Source organism: Varroa jacobsoni, unplaced genomic scaffold, assembly GCF_002532875.2.
Source record: "Varroa jacobsoni isolate VJ856 unplaced genomic scaffold, vjacob_1.0 scaffold_1362, whole genome shotgun sequence".
Classification (NCBI taxonomy): domain Eukaryota; kingdom Metazoa; phylum Arthropoda; class Arachnida; order Mesostigmata; family Varroidae; genus Varroa; species Varroa jacobsoni.
This window is the reverse complement of record NW_019214264.1, coordinates 10,573-35,097: the sequence shown is the minus strand read 5'-3', so window position 1 is coordinate 35,097 and position 24,525 is coordinate 10,573. Positions and strand designations below refer to the sequence as shown.

At 45.4% G+C, this 24,525-nt stretch overlaps 1 protein-coding gene across 1 annotated transcript in view; it reads right to left on the bottom strand.

Annotated features, from left to right (window-relative positions):
- Positions 1 to 783: 783 nt before the first annotated feature.
- LOC111269189 (T-box transcription factor TBX3) overlaps positions 784 to 24,525 on the bottom strand; it is a gene marked incomplete at its 3' end in the record, with an annotated part of 30,545 nt that continues 6,803 nt past the window's right edge. Inside the window, 2 exon segments of the mRNA XM_022848611.2 lie at positions 784 to 1,007; positions 15,037 to 15,304. Coding sequence (XP_022704346.2) covers positions 784 to 1,007; positions 15,037 to 15,304 — 492 coding nt within the window.

The window sequence follows — 24,525 nt, the reverse complement described above, 5'->3', positions numbered from 1 at the left end:
CGGACAACGTTGGTAGGGACGGAAGTTGACCGGTTGTGCCAGCGAGATGCGAGGGAGGCGTTGCCACAACCGGACTTGAGCTTGTGGCCGACTCCGCATTGGTTGAAGTTAGCGATGCTGGCCGCATATCTGCCGGTTCGCCGACGTCAAGACGGTCCTCGTCATCGGAAGAGTCCGCGCAAGCTGACGCTCCTCCAGAGGCATTCTGCGCTGCCAACCGATCGCGATCCGTCAGAATTCGTTGACCTTGCCCCGCCTGGGCTAGTAGCGCTTGCCTCCTAAAAATGGAAGATTGAGGAAAGAAAGTTAGGTTAGTCTTTGCAACCTGAATACATGTTTCAAATTTTACATCCGCCACTGCCGTTAACGACGCCTTTAGAAGTTTTTGCATCCTAAATAATGTTAGACTTCAACATGTTATATGGAACGATGGCAATGACAGCGTTACTCTATGTGAAAAATTGACGTTCCCTTACTTCGGCCAACAAAATAAAAAGAAGCTCATCAGAAAGCAAGTTAACCCGAGGAACTAATTGCGTTTTTCTCAGTCTAATCATTCTAACATGCCATCACAAAGGTGATAACGAGAGGTCTAACGATTTGTTATCATGAGCTATCTCGCTAAAAACTCATCCAGTTCTACATATTTTAAAAGAGGTCAAACGATTTCCAATAACGCTTCACTTTTACTTTAATGATTTACTTGCTAAGATGCGTTGCTGAAGCTTGTTACAACCCATGCCGTTTATTAATATTATTACTATTGAGAATTATAGGGCGTACTTCTTTTCTCGCTTGCCGGCGCCGGTATCACGGAATCCTTTCGCAAACGGATTGTTGTCGATCTTGAGCTGGGTAATCTTCTCGTTTTGATACGCTGTCACCGCGATAAACTCCGTCTCACGGAAGACGAACGTCTTGAACGCGGCGTACGGCAATTTCGAGATATCACTGGCGCGTACAAGATGGAACCGCGGCTGGTACTTGTGCATCGAGTTGAGAATCGTCTGAAATGACATCTACATCTTACTTATAGCTTGAAATTGGGTCATACAATAATAATAATAGAGTCATCTATTTCACACGATTTAATGACTAGAGTCAATGCTGTCTTGGCTGCTGATCTAGCCGAAAATCGAAAAATGTCAGTTTTTTGCATTTGTCTTTTGACCTGCGTTTTCACCCCTTAACCCTTATCGATTCCTAAGCTTGACGACCTAGCTCAGAAACCCGGTTACCTTCTTCGATTCATTGCCTTGACCATTAATAACTATCGAGCAACGATATTCTTCTATGATTTTTTGCTGTATTCTCAGTAACTATGGCGGCGGCTCTCTTCGCTCCAGCCTATTTCACAGGATCACTCCTCAAGTGACCTGTCACTCAGTTTGTCATCCTCTGAAGCAGCCAAGCTCTCTTTCGACGAATGTCATGGCTTCTTGGCCCGTCTGTGTATATACGTGGCTCTATTAATATACTTGTATACGCGTTCTCATTCGTTTGTATTTCGCTGCGTCCTAAATAACTATCCTCTCTGCGACTGAACGGCTGTCGACATGATCATCATCACCTGTCCTGCCGTCAGACACAGCTCCTTTTGATCAGCTGTACTGACTGGAGCTATCTGCGTCTCTGTTCCATTCACTTTCCGGGCTCTGAGCCTTTTAGGATCGGATTCTATCGGCGACCAGCTCAAGTTACGCACTCATTAGGACGCATCCGAGAGTAACGACATTGAAGCCGATTCTATTTTCGAGCTCCATCTCTCCCTGTTCTTCACTCTTAAAAGAACCGCGCAGGGTCCCCCAGCAGCGGCAGTCGTGATCTCCGCTAATCAAATGACGAGGACGGCCGGAGCTTCTGCCTTAGGACTGTTTCGATATGTTTCCACCTAGGCACACATTTATCTCGCGGTCCTGTTTCGGCTCGAGTTTCTCTAGTTTTTTCGATTTGTCCCTGTATTCCTCAAACGTTTGTTCACAACAGCCGGCGCCCGACAGACAGTAATTCAGCGTTGATTCGATAATTCGCTTCGACGCATACTAAGTCGAGTAGAGCGCACAGCCCTGGTGGCGTTAGGCCGCTTTTTTTTCCGATCGGGGCTATATGCAGGAGACCAGGGAGCACTTGCTTAAGGAAAAATGTTCGTCTCTTCTAGCAACTCTCTTTAGCAGCGGCAGCAGTCACTGACGATCTTAAACAAAACAAAGATCATGTCAACAAGCCAATTTGTTTTAGGCAATTGTTGACGAAACGAGCGCGGCAATAACGAGGCAACTTCGGTATCGTTCATCCGGATACATCTACTAGGCTTATCGACGATGGTCCCTATTCTACCGAAAATATCGTCGCTAGAAACGTTCGATTTACAGACACACACATACATGCACGCAAGAGACTACAGCATTGTGGGTAACAGTCCCTAGCAGTAAGCTATAGTATCCAGTAGACCACAAAAGCGTTACGCTAGAATAGGGCATAATCGTACGGTTACTCCCGCTGCACGATTCGGTAGTGCTTAATCCATCAGCAGCGGCAGCGGCAGTGGCAATTCGAGCAAATCCTGTCAAAAATGTCTGCTGCCGTTGCGATGAGCTTCTTCCAGACACAACCGAAGTGGCGTCAGGACACCCACCGCTGCCTGTAGAAGTACTAACGTTCTCGCAGTCGATACTTTCGTCGTTGTTGTGCTACTAACAACAACAGCGACGACAGCTGCGACAACGGCGGCAGCAGCGAAAGATTCGATGGGAACAAACGAACGCTGAAACTAGCCACTAAATCGAGCTATAAACTGCATGGAAATATAGATTAGGACGCTCGTTTCCAGCCTGCGGTCGCCATTGGTTTACACCAATGGCGACCGCAGCCGATGCTGCCGCCTTCATCGCGCTTTTCCACCCCGCGTTGTTCCGTCAGTGTTTTTTTCTAAACAAAGCATATTTCAAAAAGTCGTCAGCCCCTCTCATCATTATTGTTGTTTTAACAACAAACAACACAGACACAAAACACTGACGCTCACGCACAGATGAAAGAAGAGAAACACACGCATAGCCAAAGCTGGCAGACACACAACTAGACAGGCTAACAGACAGGGTAAGCGAGATCGAGAAGAATAACTACACTAACTCATACGAAGCGGCAATTTCGCCAAACGGCTACCGTGCGAACACAGCGATCACCATCATCAGATCACGAAGATCCGAGTAATACAATCGATTCGCAGAGATTGTAATAGACACTTACCGTCTTAAACATGACGAAATCAAATACAGACCGCCTCGTCACGGATCGGAACGATGGCCATGATGTCCATCCATGATACCTGCGAGTTGCTGCGCTCATTGGAGTAATCTCATCATTATTATTATCAATATTATGAGAATGAGCGAGGGGCGGCCAAAACAGTAACCGAGTCCTGGTACAGGTAAATTACGATACGCCACGTATCGTACGTACAGCGCTAGCTATGAGTGAGTGTAGTTGTTTCGCTATCGGCCACAGATGCAACGGAAGACGCTGAGTAACAGCTAAAAGCCTGAGAAGATATTGCAGCCGATCGAGGCGAGCATGTCCGAAGATACGTGTCCTGTCGATACTTAATAGCAATAGTTGACGACAACTAATAGGCAGGCCGTGAGGGGCCTGTCAAGGTATTAGTCATGATATTGTTGTTGTTGTTGTCGTCATCGTTACGGTAGATATGCAGATGTGGGCTCCGTTTCTACGGCCACGATCGTCATTTTTCTCAACAGCGTTTGTCATTGCTGTTATCACGTATGCAAAACCACGAGCAATCGTAAGAGCTATGGCGACAACGACTGCGAGCCCAAAAAGGTTGACGCGGACGACACTGAGCGTCGGTCTTTATGTAGCCGGTGTATGTGCGCGCGAATCTGAGGCCGGAACGGAGAAAGACTGGTGATAAACATTAACGACTCACAACAAATCGAAGGAAAAAGAGACAGCCCCGAAAACCTAAACTGTCATCACAGAAAAGACTAACAAACAAGGGCATCAATATGGGTCTATATACATATTGTCGAAATGCCGACACAAATCGTGATGACTTGTTATTTATTAAGCGTGCTCTGTCAAAAAACTCGCAGAAAATGGCCAAGAGATGGGTGAACTGTACGGAAAAAATGTAAAATAAAAAAATGTAATAATAGTAGATGTATCTACTCCGTCGAGTATAGCTCCCGCTCCTAGGGCTGGTGGCAGCTATTGACTTGATAATTTGTCGAGTAAGCTGACTGAGACTGGCTTATACATGCAGGACCGTACACAGCCAAGAAATAATGCTCCTAATAGAAAAAAAAAACATTTTTAAAAATCATACGCAGAAAGTGTACATCTAAAGCGGTTCGGTTAACGAGGTTACTATGCAGTTCCCACTAGACAGGCTAGAATCAATGGCAAGTTTTCCACTCGGCCAAGTCGGCTGATTCTGGCAACAGTTTGCATTGTACGACATCCGAATGTACATAGCTCCTGTTTGTTTCTCTAAAACGGTACCCCATATCACGCGCCTAGCTTACTAATGACTACAATCAACGAATCCTGTTTAAGGGTCCTACGTACGGTATGCTACGATCGTTGAGCGTGACCGGCGCCTCATAACTCAAGCTATTTATGCCTTTATATTTCATTAATGTCTTTTTGTTCTGTGCTTTTCTCTTTTTTTTTTTGTTCGTGTCTATCTAAAGCCGATACCTGCTTAAACCACGGATCGGTCCGTACGCTTCGTTACACCTAGGCCATTCCCCTCGTTTAAGGACCCGTTTCTTAGCTGTGTCATAAATTTCGACGAATTGTAAAACTCCGTCAAGCGTCTTCGTTTTACCGATTTCGCCTATGGCTGACTTCGTTACTCTCTCGAAGCTGATCGGTCTATCGGATCCTCTTTTTCTCTAGTTCTCTGACGCCGACCGTCATCACCAATGACGTCGACTCAGATCGCCGCCGCCATCACCATCCGAATCAAGTTGGCAGGCAATTTTCGCTCTCGTAAACGCTTCAATGTGTATACGAGCCAGAATCTAGAGTGTTGCAGATAGATATGTATATATGCTATAGAATACGCTTGAAAAGTGTGCGACGACAGCGACGGCGACAGCGACAGCGAAATGAAAACGGACGCTTCATCTGCCGTATGCGCTCCTTTGCCGCCGGAGTGGGTAAGTTAAAACGTTGACGGCAATGGCGGCGGCGGCACGTAACAAGATCGTTAAAAAGCGCTAACATACAAAGAGGCGCGCGATAGATAATAAAATATAGCCATGTTATACGGCCATTTATACGCTGACTACGGGAAGCTGGCAGGGGGAACGGTCGAGAATAGCAGACAATCACTACTATAGCAATTCATGTATGGAACGATGCAATAACTTTGTGAAAATTATGAAGTTCTTGTTCTCGCCTAACGGCGAACGTATGACAGTACAACATTAGTTATTGTGTCTTCGGACGTTTTCTTGTTTAATTTCCAATTATTACCATCAATGTAGAAACGGCGTTTTTTTCCGTAAATGACCTCAATAACATTGTTTTTTTTTGCCAGTTCTTCACTTTTACACAGTGTTACAGTTGGGCAAATTATATCTCTTGTCTAAACTGTGACGAGTTTTTGCCCTCAGTGTACTTTTTACGTACTGGTTCCGTTGCCGGTTTCTGGGCATCCTGTCATTTTCGTTTCATCGTAACTTTTCACATATTTAGTTCGCCGTAAACCAGGTAGCTCTGCTACTATTATTAGTCCAATAAAGGTACGGGACCTCGCTTCAGAAAAGCATGAGAATCAACGCCACTAGTGTGCTGTACACATCGATAGGGAATAACTTCACCGATACGATAGCACTAACGCAGGGAAGATAATACTGGCCGTAAACGAAGTCGATTTCATATATACAAAATGAGTACTGATATATCTGCAGCGAAAATAGCGCTCAAAACACGAGTTATCGAATTGTTCAATTACTTTTCTAAATATGCCCCTAACTTCAATGATGGTCGAAGTTCATTACATCGGATAGTTCGCCAACTTACTAATATATTTTCCCTGCTTTACGTAGTTTGTTTTTTTTTTTTTTTTACTAACTTCCACCTACGCATCAACATCGCGTCTGCGAACCTTACTTTAAAAAGCAAAAGACGTCAGATTAGTCGTCTCAGCAGGGTAGCACCAACAATCGGGCCTTTACAAAGATTGGCCAGGTAAAGATTATCATCAATATTGGGACGACTAGCTTACTCTGTACAGCTTCTCTCATGCTTATCAGCTTTATCTACCTTTGAAAATCTCACTGCGGCTTCACCGTGCCCTTCACATAGAGCCAGCAGCATCGTGCACTTCGGGTGTTCTTCATTCCTATCGCAAACTCTGCGTCTCCTTTCCCCAATCTCGTTGTCCCTGCAATAAACTGCGAATCTTTGCTGGTGGTAAGTCCCTTTGCTTGGACAAAAGATCTATATACATGTTTGTAATGACGGTATATCGACATGAGGCCTAGTGCGGTGACAGGAGTTCCTGCCGAACATATCACAGACGACCGCCGTCTCGTGTTTGAAACATCTTAGCGGTTCGTGCTGTTGTTGTTGTTGTTGTTATTCATGATGATGATTATGATGAGTGTTGTTGTTGTTGTTGCTGCTGACGTTGGCTGGCGTGCTTGCTGGTTCGCCATAGATGCTATAACTCGTATCTCTTGTTGGATCACATTATCGACTCATCGGTGCGTGGAACATTGGCTTACTCCCCATCCGTTTGTCTGTCTATTTAAGCAGTCAAGCTAGTGAACGGAAACAATTTTTCGTTCGCTGCCTTCATCGTAGTGCAGAAACGCTCAGATAGGGAAATTTGCCGTTATTGATGTGGAATATTGTTAATGCATGATGAAGCAGTGCTTAAAAGCTTGATGGAAATGACGGAAATGGATAAAAGGCAAGAGAGAAAATGCTAGGTCTAGCAAAAAAAAACTGTAGTTAACGGCTAAGACCTCTGTTTATTGATATTTAATAATGGTACAAAAATAAATCGGAGATATAGAGTCCTGGATTAATGGTGATAAATTGTACTTGTGATTTTATTTGCTTAATAGTAAAATTATTATTGTTACTACGAAGTACAAGGAACTCTACGGTATGAACGGCAGTGAGTTATGGCTGGAATGTGAAGCAGCAAAGATGCTTCTCTGAAAAAAACTCTGCCGAGACAATGGCAGTTACCGTTCGTGGGTGACTCACAGCAGGCTAATTTGTTGGGCGCCTATAGACTTCAGTATCTCAAGCGTTTTGAAGGCTTGTTCGTCTGCAGGACGCCCAGTTTGTGGAGTATGGTCTTCCATGCTCTACAATTAGAGGTATAGGCAAACAGTACGGCTACGACGTACGTCCGGCCATCTCACCTATTCTTGGCTGTGTTAGTATTTGTTTTTTATTTCGGATCAGATTATTTCGATCCTTTTTTTCAGGCTAAACATACGATGCTTGAGTGTAGCGTTCTAGATTGGTGCCATTGTAGTATACTGTCAAATTAAGGGGTATAGAACATCCAGGGATTTTTGAAGAACTAAAAAAAGGGGCCAAATTTTTTCTTGTTTGTCGTTTCTGGCGTCTTACGTCTGTGTCCCCGCACACCTAGTAAGCTTTTTCCTGTTCGAATGGTCTCATTGTGTACGAATGATGATCAATGGGTTGTCAAAGTGTGTACATCATAGCTTCAAAATAGCTAATGTAATGTCATATAACCCCTATTACTAATGTCCACTGACATTGGCGTTGACTGGATGTTTATGTCTATAGAAGAGACCAATTCGTCCAAGTCCACTTCAGGCTCGCCTATACACCAGAGTTACGTAAGCCCGCTCTCAGTTTCACACTGGATATCTTCCTTAGCAATGTTTAGATGTTCAGAAACAGTGATCCTATGAAAATATTCGAATTCTAATTGATTTTTGCTGACGAAATTTGTTTTGATTAGGACGTGATGTTTACTTTTGTCAGGTCCTGCCCTAGGGCTCTGGGCCTTATGTCTATGCACTCTGGATTCGTCTAAGCTCCGCACAGAACCCGACTCGTCGTTGCTGAAACCGACTCATGTGTGGCGGCAATTTTCAAATTAGTCACATCTGCCTGGCACGAGAGCGACGCGGAGTGAGAGCACAGTACGATGCTGGACTTAATGGCGGTGTCGCTAACCGGTCAACGTCGATTGGTTTTTCTACCCGACTATCGTGTACCCAAACGATATTGTACTGTAGTTCATCTTGTACAGAATCGCTCACGCAAATAGCTTAAGCTGTGGCTTAAAGTGAAGAGAATGAGTGAGATTTCACATATCTCAGACCCTGCAGTATTTCAACTAACGGAACGAACTAGATCATGAGATCGCTCTGTGTATGAACGACGGCATGGCCAGCGGTGTCAGCAGCGTTCAAGTAGAAACAGGGTATAAACATTTCATATATGGGTTAATATTTGGTAGATAATTTTGTTGCTTTATCTGTGCCATAGCGATTAAAGAATAACGTGATCTATAGCGGTCTCTTTCTACAGATATTTATTATGTATAGGCTGCCGATTGTGATTTTCATAATCTTCAAAGCCAGAGAATCCTTATTCCGCTCTGAGTAATTTCCCTGCGTCGGTCGTCAAAAAACATTTTGCTTTCAACTGATTTTTATATGCAAGCTATCAAAACTGGGCAATTTGCAAGTAACCTATACAACCGCTCTCATACAAACTGAAAAGGAAGCTTGAAGAAACCCAGTCGCGCCATCAATCAATACGCAGCTGAAGCCGCATTTATAAAACCGCCGATAACCGTAGACAAATCGATTTCATTTATCTGCTAAGAAGTGTCAAGTGGTCGGTGGTAATATCAGTGGAGTAGCACGTTCATCCTTAGTTATTCGATTTTCTTACCTTTATTCTCGTCTTTGGCAGACGTCACCAGCACATGGGAATCACCTTGGGTTTGCCAGTTCTGTTAGTGCTAATTGTGTTTTGACCGGTAACGCGATTTTTGATCTGGCAAACAGCTCGGTAACTCGTCACCGACTGGCCATTTACTGCACAGTAAACCTCTGTGAAGATCTTTCTTCGCTTCGTTTTCGGGGACACCTTCTAATAAATGCCCTATTATCTCATATGATATTTGTTACGATGGGAGCTATTATTTACATTATTTTGCCGCTTCAGGTTGTTGATAACTCGTTCTTCTGCTGCTCGAAAATAGGCAAACCGGTAATTCATTTTAAACTGACATTGCTGCCTCGCCAACGATTCACTTGGCAGTGCGACACTCACCAGCCAGACACACGTACAGGCGGCCTATTGGAAGGAAGTTAGAGGCAGCGTGAAATCACCGCTATATGTTGAAGACCCAACAACTGACAGAGATATGGCCGGCCCGAGATAGATAGCGCAGCGCAGGAGATATCGAGGTGCTAGCATCAGCATCGTTCCATGCCAAGGCACCAACGCTACTAGTCAGCTCTCTCCCGCGCTCGATTCTTCATGACAGAGGTCTATCAGAGGACGCTGCTGTCGCTGATAACGCCGTATCCCTACACAGTAACGTTACTCGATGGATGTGCAGCAAACGAGACGAGAGAAAAAAAAAAATAGACTAACAAAGGTAAGGTAAGAACGGTTATTAGGGATGCTGGATTCCTGTTTCTGCTAATGTCGAAGTACCCAGAAGGACGGAGTAGCTTTCAGTCGAAATGCCATGAAGGACCGATATAGCATTTACGTTATCAGGGGTGCCAGAATCGAGCGCTGTCACTGCAGCTAATGTTTGTCTCGATGAAACATACAAAAATGGGGGAGGGGGTGGGGTAGCAAAAAGGACGAACCAAATCGAGATAGGCTACGCACAGCTATCATAAAACCTTGCCTGTACCTATGCAACGATAGGGCACGGTATAGGGTCGGTCGTTGATTAAATTTTTCCTAACATAACAACGCCTCTTCCCAATAGCTTGTACGCATACGTTAATATGCATTCGTCCTAGGTTCTCCTGCATTAAGCAGTAACGATACGTAGATGAGGCGGTGGGCATTTGGTTTGCTCTACATAACGGGAACTAAGTTTGTTGTAGTTGTTGTTGTTGTCACGGTGTTAACTTCGACCTTAATAATCATCATCATCATCATAAGGCTGACAGGTGCTTGTGATCAGCCCAATGTAGTGTGCAACTCCTCTGTCCATGCTACCACGTGGCACTTGTGTGACATTGTCAGCCGTCTACAAAGGGACAAAGCAAAAACTCATCAAATAGTTACTGTGCATTTATGGCTCCTGCTCAGTTTTTTTTTGCTATTCGTAGTTGATGGCAGCGCCGTTGTGTTTTTTTATTGTTCTCTGTTGAGTTGAGGTTTCTGCAGTTGCGCTTATTCCTGCACTGAATCCGTCTTTTGCTCCAAGTCATTGTTTTGCTTTACGATGCGTTTCGCCATTAACAGCTCTACGCTTGCAGGCCCACACTGAAGGTGCAAACAGCCCCCGTTCGTACGATCGATTGAGTTCAGACTATAGGCAATGATTAGCACTACTGCAGCCTTGCATAGTTCAATGGTGCTAACGCCGCAGTCTGTTGGCCACAAGCGGTTACTTCGTCGGGAACTCATCTCTTCGCGATGACGGACTGCTATGTGAACCCTTCGTTGTTACCGCTGCTTTTGCTACTGGCCATTCACTCACCATTGGTTTGCGGCTTTCGACGTCGTCATTAATGCTGACGCTGGCTTGTTCGCTCTTTGTTCCGCCATTCAGCAGCTCGGCAGTTACCCAGCCATCCAGCGGGGCGAGCTTACGAACCCCATCCAGTGAAACTCGTACGGCCATTACACATTATCATCGGCGTCACCTCCTCGGAACATCACACAGGTCGAGCTCAACTAGGCCTAACGTTACCCGGCCGCATCAACCCAACAGCAAGTAAGTAATACTACACTATATGGCGATGCTGGTTGACAGCCGCGCTAACAGAAGGAACAGCGACATTTAGCTGTTAATCATCATCGGCGATTTCAACAAATGCATTTGAATGATAAAGCAACGTCAAGAGCGAACGCGACAGTTGGTTCTCCAGCGGTTGTAGAAACTGCCCGAGATAGGGGCCTTTTTAGCGGTCGGTAGTGTCCTGGTCATTCTAATATGAACGGTGTGACGCGATACGTACCCCAGACGCTGTACTGTGCTAAGTGTCCACGGCAACGGGGACAAACGAACGAGAGAGCAAACGACCGATCCACAAGGCCTAAGCGCTTTTATCTGAGCCGGAGATCTCTCGGTGGGTGATGATGTGATTCCGGCTGTGAATATCGCCAAGGCTGAATGAGGCCGATAGAATCACTAAGGCCTCAAATCGTCATCTTAACAAATTCTCATACAGAAGCAGCAACATCAGCATCAACAGCAACAAAGGTAGTCAAAGATGTCGGTGTACGGGAAGGTCTAGCTGGCTAGTTAAGGCGATGAGGCATGGATTTTTAGATAGCAGTCTGCGTCGCCAAACCAGCTAACATGAGTCAATCGGTAAGTGTTATTGGATAAGGAAAATAATCGATTTCCCTGGTCAGTGATGAGTATTGACAAAAATAAAATACACCGAGTAAGATAGTGTGGGCGAAGCTTCGATTAACATATTGCTGTTAACAATTAACTTCAAGGGGGGGTATCACGGTGTCATGGTTTTTTTTACTACTCTTTGTATACATATTATATTGCATATGTATACATGCTTAGCACGCTGTTGTGGAAGAACCGTCAGAACTCTTCTACATCGGTGTAACCTATTGGGTAGAGAAATAGCTTTAATCTTAGCGACAGATACTACATTCGGACCTTGACAGGTGTTGAAGGATACACGCAAATTGCACCAAATGTAAACTCCATCCTAGATTTGAAGCACAAATTAGATTAGTCATATAAAACAAATTGAATTCCTGTCGGCATTGATAACAGCTGTCGAAAATATGGCAAAGGCTGGTGAAGGTAAGTAACGATTTTATAACCCACTATCTACTGATGTTAGTCTGATAAGCTAAGGTCAACTGTTCATCTGTTGGACTTTTGGCCAAGCCTCCCCCTGGCTAACAAGCGCCTGATTTTCTGGCCGAAAGCCCCAGCACGTTGAGTTTTCGAAGGCTGGTACTTTTACTGTCGACACTGCTACTCGGGGGCTACGTAAATCTTGCGCGTAACTCAGGCCTGTTAGCCATCGCTTATCCATGGCGTTGCCTGACGATCGACTCTATCGGAGCGCCATATTCGTCACCAGAGCGACATAGAGACTTGGCCATCGTGACATCGCCATCTTGATACACAGTAACGATTTGATCATACGACCACGTCTAGGCAGCACAACGAAGGAATTGTCATTTTTATCATGAATGAGTTACTGGTATGTTCAACTAATATGTAATAGATATTATTATCAGATAGACAGATCAACTCCACTTAGAGCTAGTAGTTCACATAGAGAAAATTTCTCCAACTTACCTTGAAAATACAAATACGAACTATTTAACAAAGAAACGAAACCTAAATGCGCAAGCTTGTATTAATTAAAACCATCATGGAAGCAATACGGTTGGTCATTCAGACATCTGTCAATGCGTTTGTTAGCTTATTAGATACACAGATCGAGGCTTTCCCTCCATTACAATCGCAATTATTATAAGAGCGTACCGTCATTTCAGCGTTTCACCATAGCCACATAACAGTCGGACTCTGTAATATAACCCGGGTACCCACCGTTTGATAAGGAAACTCCCCACCGCTCATGCCTATCTACTCAGGTCGCGTGTTTTACGACGAATCTATCGGCTGCGTGCTACATCTGAGACAACTCAACGTGCTAAAGTGTCCACGGCTATTCCCTAATCATTCTCTCACCGGTTCTGTCGACACTTTTGGCAATACACTTTCAGCAACTCCTTGCTCCTGCTGCTATTGATGATATCACCTATAACACATGAAGCATACTCCTCACGCCACTACTGAAGCCACTGGCAACTGTTAACGCAGAGCTTCTGTGGCACAGCTGCCGCCGCAGCGTACGAACCCCCTACCGAAGCTTGGCTGACTGGTAATGCGCGCTTAGTGGTGCGGCTATCGTACGTGCTTCCTGGCAGCGTTGCCCCGCTGTTACAGCTGCAAAAGCAGTAGTGTGGGAAGATAGGTGGTCGACTACCCCCAAAACCAGTCGAAACTGTGTAGTAAGAAGGGAGAACGATGAGCTGATGAACCATCTTCACTGCCAATCCCTGCGTCGACCATCGACGCTTCCTTGCAATTGGTTATGAGCCGCTTACCATCGCCGACGCTAAGCAAAGCGACAACCTCTGCTAACAGCCGTGCGGCGCACGAGAGTTAACGAGCTGTTGAACGGCGATGGAGCTTAGCCATATCTAAAGATGGGGAAAGCGAACTTTGCGTATGGAACAGTTCTTTGGCAAGACAGGCGACAGGTTGACGAAGTTCGTGTAACGAGTAAAAGGGATTCGACGAAGATACATAGAGCGCGTTCGTAAGAAAGACAATTTCGATGGGTACGTGAGTGCAATGGTCGACAAAACGTAGAGATTTTTATCGCTGTTTCGATAACCTCTAACGGACGACTTCTTTAAGCCGGTCTGCGCGATCTTCGGGTTTTTCTGGTAGAAAACATCGTCTGGGAATGTTTTAATGCGTAGCAAAATAATACCAACGCTTCATCTGTGTTTATATGGGAGCGCGGCACTTGTTGTCTGTCCAATCTACGGCGGGCCTGTATCGGGCAATTTCGGCAGTGCTTAGCCATGTTGTCAGATGTCAACTTGAATCGTCGCAGTTGTCGATTTACACAACAGTCGTTGTTCCGGTAGATCCTTCTACTGTGGTAGATTAGAATATCTTCACTCATAGTTCTTTTTTCAACCCGCCTAGTATCTCGATGACGGTGTCTTCTTGGCAAAGGCAACAACGGCATCCGTGCCAGTGCAAAGCGACGCTAGCTTTCGAACAGAGCAAATGGATAGTGCTTTCAGACGCAGCCTAGCTCGCAAAGACAGATTACTCGACGAAGACACCCGACTTCGGATTGGGCATTTGAGAACTACTCTGCGACAAACTTATAAGGTCAGTGACACCCGAAGACCGTGTTAAAGTAATAATGGTCATATGTAATTAGCCAATGAAAAAAGCGTTTTAAAGAAATCCCTAATATACTGTGAATAGACGTCGCCGTTAATGCCCGAATATCGTGTGCTTACATCACTTGTTTCAAATGCACAAAACAAGCTTGAAGCAGACTAATGTGTTCCTCTACTTCATCGGCTAGAGGCAGCCCTCCGCTCAGAGCGGGTGGCAGACTGCGGGGATTAAAAAGGCTCAAATTTGCAGACATTTCCCACTTGTTACAGGCCGATTATATAATTCTCTTGTTAGCTTTTCGCCTGCCGCTACCGCACCAAGATGATAGCTCGCCAAAGAAGAGTTTGTCATAGACAAGCATGCGGAAACCTGCGAAGTCCTAAATCATCTTAAAGCCAAATTTTTCCCTAACGACGGAAACGACCCGCCCGAAGACTGCTTCTTAAGAATAGCTCGAACTGTATCAGCAGTAGGACCTCGATTTCAGTGGAATGTCTGAAATATATTTTCCTAACGCCTAAACGCGCTGTGCTAGCGCATTTCAAGTTTAATTGGCGTCTCCCGATCGGAGACCATAGCTGCTTAGCTCTAGGAATATCGGCCCATGTGCAGTGTCCATGATCTAACAGAATTTGCAAGGAGGAAAACTTAGGACTTGCTCAACAAACTAGGCCTAATAGGCGACGTTTGTAGACTTTAACTGAAAAGCTTATTGGTTTCATTCGCAGGGGCATGTTCGATGCGTTTCAGCCTCGACCTCAACTAGTTGCGAGGCTGCCATCTCGCGGATACCATCAACATCTCTTTAGACTATGGCTAAATACGGGCGGAGGGAAGGGGTAAGAGGGTGTTGGGGGCAGGAAGGGAGGAGAAGTGAGGGGTGAACTTACAAATCCGTGCTTGTCGGAAATGTTGTTGGTTAGCTTGAGCTTGTGGAATGAAACCACTTTTTGCATCCATTGTTCGCCGGTAGCCGGTGAATCGGGGTGAATGTACATCCGCTTCGGCATTTCGGGGTCCGCCTTACCGGCGATCATCCACCGCGAGTTATGGAACTTATATCGACAGTCATCTGCGGCAACGATGTCCATCAGTAGGATGTACTTCGCTCGCTTGTCCAGACCTGACACTCGCACTTTAAACGCTGGGAACATTCTCCTGTAACACATAACACCGGCGAAAGAAGGAGACAAATCAAAATAAGCATGTTGTTAGCAAAGGGATAGCGCAAGCTATATAGTGTCTATTCAATAAAAGCACCGTCGAAGATGCATCTGTCAACCAAAATGGCAGGAAGAATAACTGTTTTTGACCATTGCAGCAAGGCGACGCCACTTCGACACAACTGTTAAATGTTGTACTTTAGTGATTTTTCACTGACCGCCAGAAGCTGTACACTCGTGGGTACACGTGTCTATCAGCAAGCGATATGGCGTCTGCCTACGACACGTACAAAGCACCGCGTTCGGCGCCCTATCGTCACAAATAATGCTACACATGGCCTAAAGTGGCAACCATATCTTACCTATTTGCCTGAGTATAGTGTATGTGTTCGCTCGAAGCCATCACTCCTCGAAGTAAGGTGACCTTCCATTAGAAGCGAATCGTCATGGAGCAAGATAAAAGAAACCATTGCTGAACGAAGCAGTCGAACAAAGAAAGAGATTTGCAGTAGGTCAGGAGCCTCAAGCAGAAAAGCAGATCTTCGACACTGCGCGATTATCAGGGAGCTACAAACGCACGTGAGCCCCGCGTGGCCAGCCCTTCCCAGCTGTTCACCTCCTGACACCGAAATGTCGTAGGGGGTAATTTAAAATTTGTGATTTCGTCCTATCCGTTCCTCTGTGCTATTTCTGCTCTGTGCTTCAGTGTCAACTAGCGTAGTGCTTTTTCTCTTCGCCGCTGTCATATGACAATTGTGGGCTGGTCTCGTTTACTGTGTTCGACCTGGGTTTGCCCCAGTCCTAACACAGTTGTAGCCTGCCTGCCTGCCCTGTTCCGGTTATTGCTTACCAGCCGCACCGACTCACCCACTATTATTCGTCCCTTATTTTAGAAGCAATGCTAATAGATGGGAGACACTTTTATAGTGGCTGTTATGGCCCCCCTTCCACCCTTGATTATGCTGTAGTCGTGTCGCTGCTACTGCTGCTACTATCGCCAGAAGCAAGCGGCTGGCTCAAGTCCACTCAGAGAGACACCTCCACATAAATGGAGACGGCGATAACAAAGGCAGATCAGCGTGTGCGCCTTTTGCAAAAATGCCACTGCAATTGTTGACACAGCAGCCACACGGCTTGGTAATGCTACCATAGTATCGAGCACAGATCAGTCGTATTCAGAGAAACTAATCACACCATGATTGCTAGTGAAACAGAAGAAATAACGGCGGGCGAGGAAGCAACGCGTACGCCTGGCGATAACTGGTTGGTCTGTGAACAACACCGATGGATAGACAGATGGGTGTGAAAAAAGAAGCGAAACACTTGGCTTGACTGGCTGGAACAGAAATCGTAATCCGGATCGACGTAATCTACGAAAGGGAGGCAAAATAAGGGAAAGATGGAAGCAGCTGCTCGTACAGACTTCGCCACGATCCCAAATGTCTCGGTTCAACAGGTCAGCATCTATGTATAGTGTCAGATGTAGTTCTGTGGGAGCGACTCTGAATGCGAGCAATTTGCCCGTGCTGTCGGAGATCAGTTAAAGGCAAAAAAAAGATGGCCGAACAAACGAGCTCATTCGCCTACAACGAAGTAGATCTGTCCCGTTTCTTACCTGCAGGAACGTATTGTTTTTGTTTATTTAGTAGCAGGATGAAATGTTGTAGTTCAGCTATAACAACTGAGACCAGTGTTATTGCATTGCGGTATGTCATGCGTTAGCGGATAGTAAATTCGCCTACCATCTAATACGAAATGGACTGTTATATTTTTAGTATTATCGGCGCGGTATTCTTCCACTTTAAGTAGGCCCCTTATACATCCTGCCGTCACAGTTGGCACTTCTCGGACGACGGAGTCCGACTGCCTTGAGTCCCGCAGTAGGACATATACCTCCACGACTTCATATGATAAAATAGAGTGCGTCGAAATCGGTATGGTCTTATCTCGACGTATTGATAAGGACGATTTACTTCATTCTGCACTAATCATCGTTTCTGTCGTCATCCAGATCTGCGTAGTCCCATAGAATTTGCTGCAGTTAGTATTTTAGGAATGTCCACCGTCACTGTAACGCGGTAATTTATGGTAAATAGGCATCTGAAATGGCGTTTAGAAGTGCAATACTGCCAGACTCACTCCGACGAAGTGTCCAATTAGACCGCAAACAACTCCACGACTAAAAGCTTCGGAACACGATTGCATTTATGATTGCCGTCCAGCTCTGACCGTTTTACCGATTCCGCGCTTACGAATTGTTGATGTGGAATTGCTGGGTGTCAGCAGCTCACCTCAGATCGGGTGACGTGACCTCGTCGACGTGAGGGGGTGTAGCGCCCACGGATCTAACGATCCTGACAGTCGGTGCACAGAATGACTGCAGTCGTCACACCAGCTATTTCGAATAGCCGTTTTAGATAGGAGAAAGCATACAAACAGGACGGCCCTTTTGCTTTAACGCCCCGTGCTACTCATACTGTATAATATAATCCAACATCGAAAATCGAAACATAATATAGATCTATCGGCCAGCTTTATTAAACCGGCATCGATGTTTACTAAACTCATGGAACATACGGCAGTGGCTTGATTTTAAAAATCGTACAAGTCTTTATGTATGTATTACGGAATAAACATGCAGTGAAACAATGAAGGACCAATGTTGCTCATGCTATAGGGGGTTGATTCTTTAATGACAGTACGGACGAGACAGACGCTGCAACGATGTTAAAAAATCTTGACCAGTGCTATCAGTTCCCTGGCCATGGTCGCCGATTTGGCCGAGATACTGGCTGGCGGTAGCAGCCTTCGACCCGGCACTGATATGGAGTGATAAACGGGTATCGACAAGTAGCTTTCGTTGAACAATACAGTACTTGATCTACGGCACGAGCCACTAATACTAAGGCACATCGTTAACAACGTCGAAAAGACATCTACGTTAAACATCGTACAACCCGAAATGATTGTGCTTGATCCGAGCGGCTGAATTACAAATCTATGGATAGAGCCTTAGGAAAGGAACTTAAACATAACCTCAATCAAAGAAAGAACAATCAAGGCACTACCCAATATGCGCAGGAACGGACTTCGTACGTGTAGAGTGCTTACACACCGGCATGGATAAACAAAGGCTTATAACACATCGATTTGGCAACGAAAGTTAATCTTAGCCGATAAGAAACGTTAGATGTTAATGACCGCAATGTATGACACATAAAAAAAAACAATAATTAGTTCTATAATACCTTCAAAAGCATGATTACCTGATAGGTCTCAAATGAACAAATATCGTCTAGAAAAGCTACAAGAAGTATATAATCGCGGCCACAAACAGCTAAGCCCGCAGCTCGTTTCCTCTTACAAGGTATTCCGGATACGTATAGCCGTACGTATAACTAACTACCGTCGGTTCCACCTATCTGGTTCTGGGCTTGGTTTGGCAAGACGGCGTTGAGATGCAATCACTGATCGCCCCTCCTTTCTCTACTTGATATGTCGCGATTTTCGTTGCGAGATTGTTGCTGCTTTTAACGCTGTCATCGGTGGTTGTTGTTGGTGTCTCTGGCACTATCGCTCTGTTGCGCTATTTTTGTGCCTGTCAGACCGACTTCCAAGTTTGCTTGGCCCTACTTCAAATCGCTAAGGGAGGCCAGCCAATTGAAGCTGTTTGAAATATCCAACGAACTATGGATACGGACCAGGCAAGAAACGAGCCTGGTGTTGAAAAAGTATCAGCTTGGCAGCGCTAGCAAAGTAAGTGGTCGACCCGATAGGGCCGACCGCTGAACGGATCTCTGGAGGAGTGAAGGCACCCGGTCGCAATGCCGAAGAAAGGGCGAGCAAGGCATCATCCTGCGTTGCGGGTGGACGACCTCGGAAAGCGAGCGGCCTAGGAAAGAAGATCTCGCGCGAGTGACAAACCCCACTTAGGTGAAGCAGTGAGGCTTAAACCAACGACACGACAACGAACCGTCTCGAAGGGAGGAACCAATCAAAGACAGCCAGACGAAAAGGCAGACCGAGGGCTCAAGCACACTGAGGTAAGAAGAGCGCTTCGGTGAGCCGTTACTCCCGCAAGCCGTCCCAGACTCCCCCAGGATCAAGGAAAGGCGCAAGAGAAAACGAGGTGGAAAAGCAAAAGACGACGACGACAATGTTCGTCGCCGCTGGTTTGAACTCATGGGCGACTTTAATCAGAGCCTGCCCAATAAAAAAGGGAAGAGGCGACAGCGAAATCAGTCTCAGTCAAAAAAGGGAGCGTATAAGGTGCCCCCTGTAGCAGGCAGCAGACTTCGTTCCTCACATACTCGTAATAGAAAGCACGGACGATGTCGGTGAGCGTAGGTATATATTATTGTCTCTTACTAATACTGCTTCGGCTGGCTAGCCTGTAGACGCTGATGAGAGGCTTGATGCTCAGACACTAGAGACCAGAGGAACCTCAACCTTCGCATCGGCATATAAACACGCAGAAATTCAGATTGGCCGCTCACACAACATAGTCAACAGCACGCAAAGTAACGAACTGACTTCTCACGAACGTCGGCGGCGCTGGACGCCGATGGACCTGTCATCATTTCTCTTTAGTCGACATTACTTAGACGGATCGTATCCGCCCAGTAGCAACAACGATAGATTCAGTAGCAATGACGACTGTACAACAGTCGTGTCGACCTGACTTTTCCTCTCGATGCTCTTTTTTTAGTTGACAAAGCAGAAAACTATAACATATGATAAAAGCTGGAGGCAGGCTAGAAAAGTGGCTATGAGTGACGTCGCTAAAAGGAGGAAAACAATAGCAACAACGAGCTGCCGAAGTGCACTTAAGTTAAACAAACTGTCAACTTTTGGCAGAAAGGGCAATATATAGGGAGCTACAAGAGAAGTTGGAGAGTCGCTGCTATAGATATTGCAAATTACCGGGTGTTCTTGCGACTCCATGACGCTTCCACGACGTCTCGAGTAATCGGACCAGCAGCAAGTCGATATTTAGATAGCTGGATCAGTTATAGGGGGCTTGTACACTATATCTAAGTTGTACTGTTGTTAGCATTCACTATACATATGTTTACCGCATAGAAGCAGACTGTCTGCCTATTTTGAGCTGCAGAGTTAACACAAATCACAGAGCACCGCTGCAAAGTATATAACAACCCGTCGCATTGGTAAATTTCTCATAGAACTTGATGCTTCATCGCAGAGGGACCCCGTCGAGGTGGGGAAGTTTTCCCCGTTCTCCCGGTCGTATCTTTACCTCTCACTTTAGTTGTCGCGGCGGCGACGGCTGCGATGGCGCTGACATGCGCGTGCCTCTCGACCACGAAATCGCCAAACGAACCTCCATCGTGTTCGTTGCTGTTTCGTCTCTCATCATCAGACTCTTCGTTGCTGCTCCTAAAGCTGTTGCCATCGATGAGCTGGTAACTTGTAACTTAGGTGTAGCAGAAGAGGGGCTCTCGTTTGCTCATGTATATCCCCCATGCCGACTCGAATGATTGCGGGTAAGTGAAATAATAAATTGCCAACCATTCGCTTGCTTGACATTTGCGCACCAGCGGGGGCTACGTGGATCTTCTCACGATGATGAAGATATCGATGGTGAATAGGAGGGATGAAGATTAGGGGCCATTGAGCCTATAGAGGTACTCGAGGTCAGCCTTCTCCGTCAGCGTGTATGGGTGCTGACATTGCTTGTCACTCATGAAAGTGATGATGCCAGTAATGATGATGTCTAACTTCAACAGGCGATATCTGTCTTTCTGTAACCCCCAAGTGAAGACGTAGTGTGCAGTCGTTCTGCATAGGTTTGTAGATACATTGTACTATTGCGAATATGTATTGTTGCATGGTCCAGCGTTTTTCGATTGCTTTTGTTAGCTTTTACTTACTTATTTAGCGACATAAATAAGTTTGTTAGGTAGATAGTACTATCGAACACTACCTGGATTTTTTTCTTTGAAGCATATAGCCTAATAACGATAGGTCTAATCGTAGTTATTACTTAGTCTATGCGTTTGGTCGTCGATGTATATACGGTTGGTACGGAAGTTCGGCTAGTGGGACATGTTAAACTGACAAGATAAGTTTTAATAAAATGCACTGAATATATGATATAATCATAAAGAGGCAAATTTGGGAACAGCTTTCTCAAACTAAATTTCGCTAGATCTACATCGGTAATTAATAATCCCTGATTCTACAAATCACGTACGAGAGACACTAATATAGAGCTACTTATTCTGAAATCTCGTCAAATCGACAAGTATCACAACGGTCAGAATTTACGGGTGTTGATTATCAGAATAGCTCTGTGTTAGTATAGCAGGCCCATTAGGTCGTGCATTTGTGTCGCGTAACGGAACGCCATTCCAATACAGGTCCTGTATGACCATCGGCTTGATGCTCTGCCATTTACTCAGATCAGCAGATGGTTCTAACGAATACTGAAGGACATACCCTTCAACAAAGTAGCTAGGTACCCATAGACAATCAATACACTTTACCTGTCGCATTTAGTAAACAGATCTTGGGCAAAGTCGAATGAAATCCTCTGACTGGCGCACGAGCACAACTTAAACAGCATCATCAGAAACAATTGTAATGTAACTAATAGCAGCAGGTCGTAAGGTTAGTACAAAAAGTTTCCATGATGTGCACTCTGGCCACATCTTACAATACCACTCATTATTACTGAGTGAAGCAGGGGGAGAGGAGGAGGGACACTCTGATGAAGAACATGATACGAGATCCATCTCCTTTGAAGATGGTGGTTTTGGCAGAACGCGATATGTATGCTATTTTCTGAGCTACTAAAAAGGACGATAATATTTCTCAACGACACAAGCAGCAGTATTTGATGAACATTGTTTCAAATGGATGACTGTATTGAGAAGGACGAAACAGGACCCGAGATTGGTTCTGTGATACAACTGAGTCACCGTGGGTCGCAATTAGCTATGACATACAATAGCAAGACTAGCGCAAACATAGCGTCCAACTGTTTGACTTCGCCAGGAAGTCTGATTTATGAATCGGCCATATTTTCTATTTTGATAGACACGTAGCAAGTAAACGTTATACCTCAACCTTCTGTGGGTAATCGAATGCACGGAACACCTAGTTGAGCCATTGAGCAATAGAACCAACTGAATCGATGAGAATCTCACTAACACACTAAGTAACAAACCAGAAAGCCCCGAATATGTGTCTCTATGTTATTCTTTCAAGTAACTCTCTCAAATGATGAAATAGACGCACGTATGAACGTATAAGGTAAGTAGCGTAATAAAGGGGCATTATCTGTGAGAAGAAAACCCGTATTTGATGATTGAAATTCGGTAATATGAACCTGTTAACGATGTAAACAGACGTATGACATCCATAAAAGTTGACCGTTGAGATACATAAAAGCCATATGACCGCTGTGGGCAAACGTCGCACAAGAGCGTAACCTGCTATCACTACATTATTTGTAAGACGAAATCTCACTAGGCGCGACTATCTAATATTTTCAACAGCTACAGAAACTGATCGCGCTATCTTGTAGTGTCGCTGCCCCTCACTGCCTTTCCGGTCCTTGCCTAGGGGGATTATTCTGCCCTGTCTGTGCTAGGAGCAACCCTGGTAACTGCCTGGTGCCGGCTAGTCATCACTGAATCACAGAACTTTGTCTATTTGCTGTCCATATACTGTCCTGTTGGCCACCCAAGTTCGTACCGATAACCATTATTATAATAGTGATAGCGCAACGGCGCTGACCTATAGATGGTAAGAACATACAAGCTGCCACCGGTTGAAGTGCCATATTTCTATCCGCAGCATAGACACGGCCACGATGAATGGATGCTGAAGCACACTGTAGTAGTCATCGAGTATAGCACTAATAATAAATAAACCAGGGCGCACCGTGATGGACAAAATATGCTAAACGCACTATCCATAGCTTGCTATTACCCGATGAACGCCGCTGGTTCCTGAGTGACATCCACGACATTGGCGTGCTGACCATAGACTTTCATATACGCACGATTCGTGCACTCACAGATTCGCTTTTCTCGTGCAGGCCAAGAACAACATGGAACATGGCGCCTATCGTGCGCACGCCCGTCAACCAATAGTTCCTACTTTGGATCGTGATCGTGGTCGTAACCTCAGTAATGGCGTAACTTCTTTGAGTATTGTCGAGCTGCTTAAATGTACACACTCGCCAAGTCGATGACTGTTTCCGCTCGGTGACAGCTCGTGCTCCCTGTATGAAACTCGCCGTTTCCACGCAACCCGATAGGATTCGTACGGCTTGTGATGGTCGACAATTCCGTTCCCTATTCACCAAAAGTTCTTCCTTCTGTCTGTCTCCTATAGACAAGCTTTATAATTAATTATTGCAGGCGTCCTCACCGTTGCCGTCACCGAAGCCTGCACCAATACAACTTTGCATAGAAATGCTCGGTCAAAAGGCGGTCGGCGAATCTCTAACCAAAATGGGTCTGCTTGGGGACCAAGGCAGATTCGGGTCTAAACCTATGTAGCTATATCGTCGTACAAATTGACAAGCGCTGTGTACCGACCTGGATGTCCTCTACTTCTGGAGGGCACCGCCGGTTTCCTTGGACAGTTCACTGGTTAGTATTGGTGATGGCAGGCGGGGCTGTGGCATCAGCGGCGGCAGAACCCCATAGGAAAATGGTCATCCAACACCGGGGCTAATGCCAGGATGGCCAATGGATATCCCTAACTATGACGACGACGGTGATGTATTGACAACAAATGTTAACGCGTCTAATGTAGATAGCGCAGAATAATCAAACTTATCTAACAGGCGGCATTCGATCAGCGTCCAACCATCAGACACCGAACTATGAATGAACAAGCCAAACGTTATCGATGCACCGGGTGGGACAGGAAGAACCGACGGAAGGTTGCGTAAATATGTACGAATCCCGCTATGTACGCAGTTCAGCCGGTGCATAGGTTCGTTTCGCCTTGTTGATTCGACTTTGTCCCGCTGCAACGACGCAACTAGTTAGTACTGCTTCTGTATTCTTGCGGTCGCTCATAGCCGCAGAAACAACAAATACGACAACAACAACAACAACAATGATGACGACAACCCCACGGAGCCCATCCATGTTACATCAGCCATATAGCAATATAGCGTGCGCTTTTTAAATAAACATCAACATTCTCGAATTCATAATATTCGGAAACAATAAT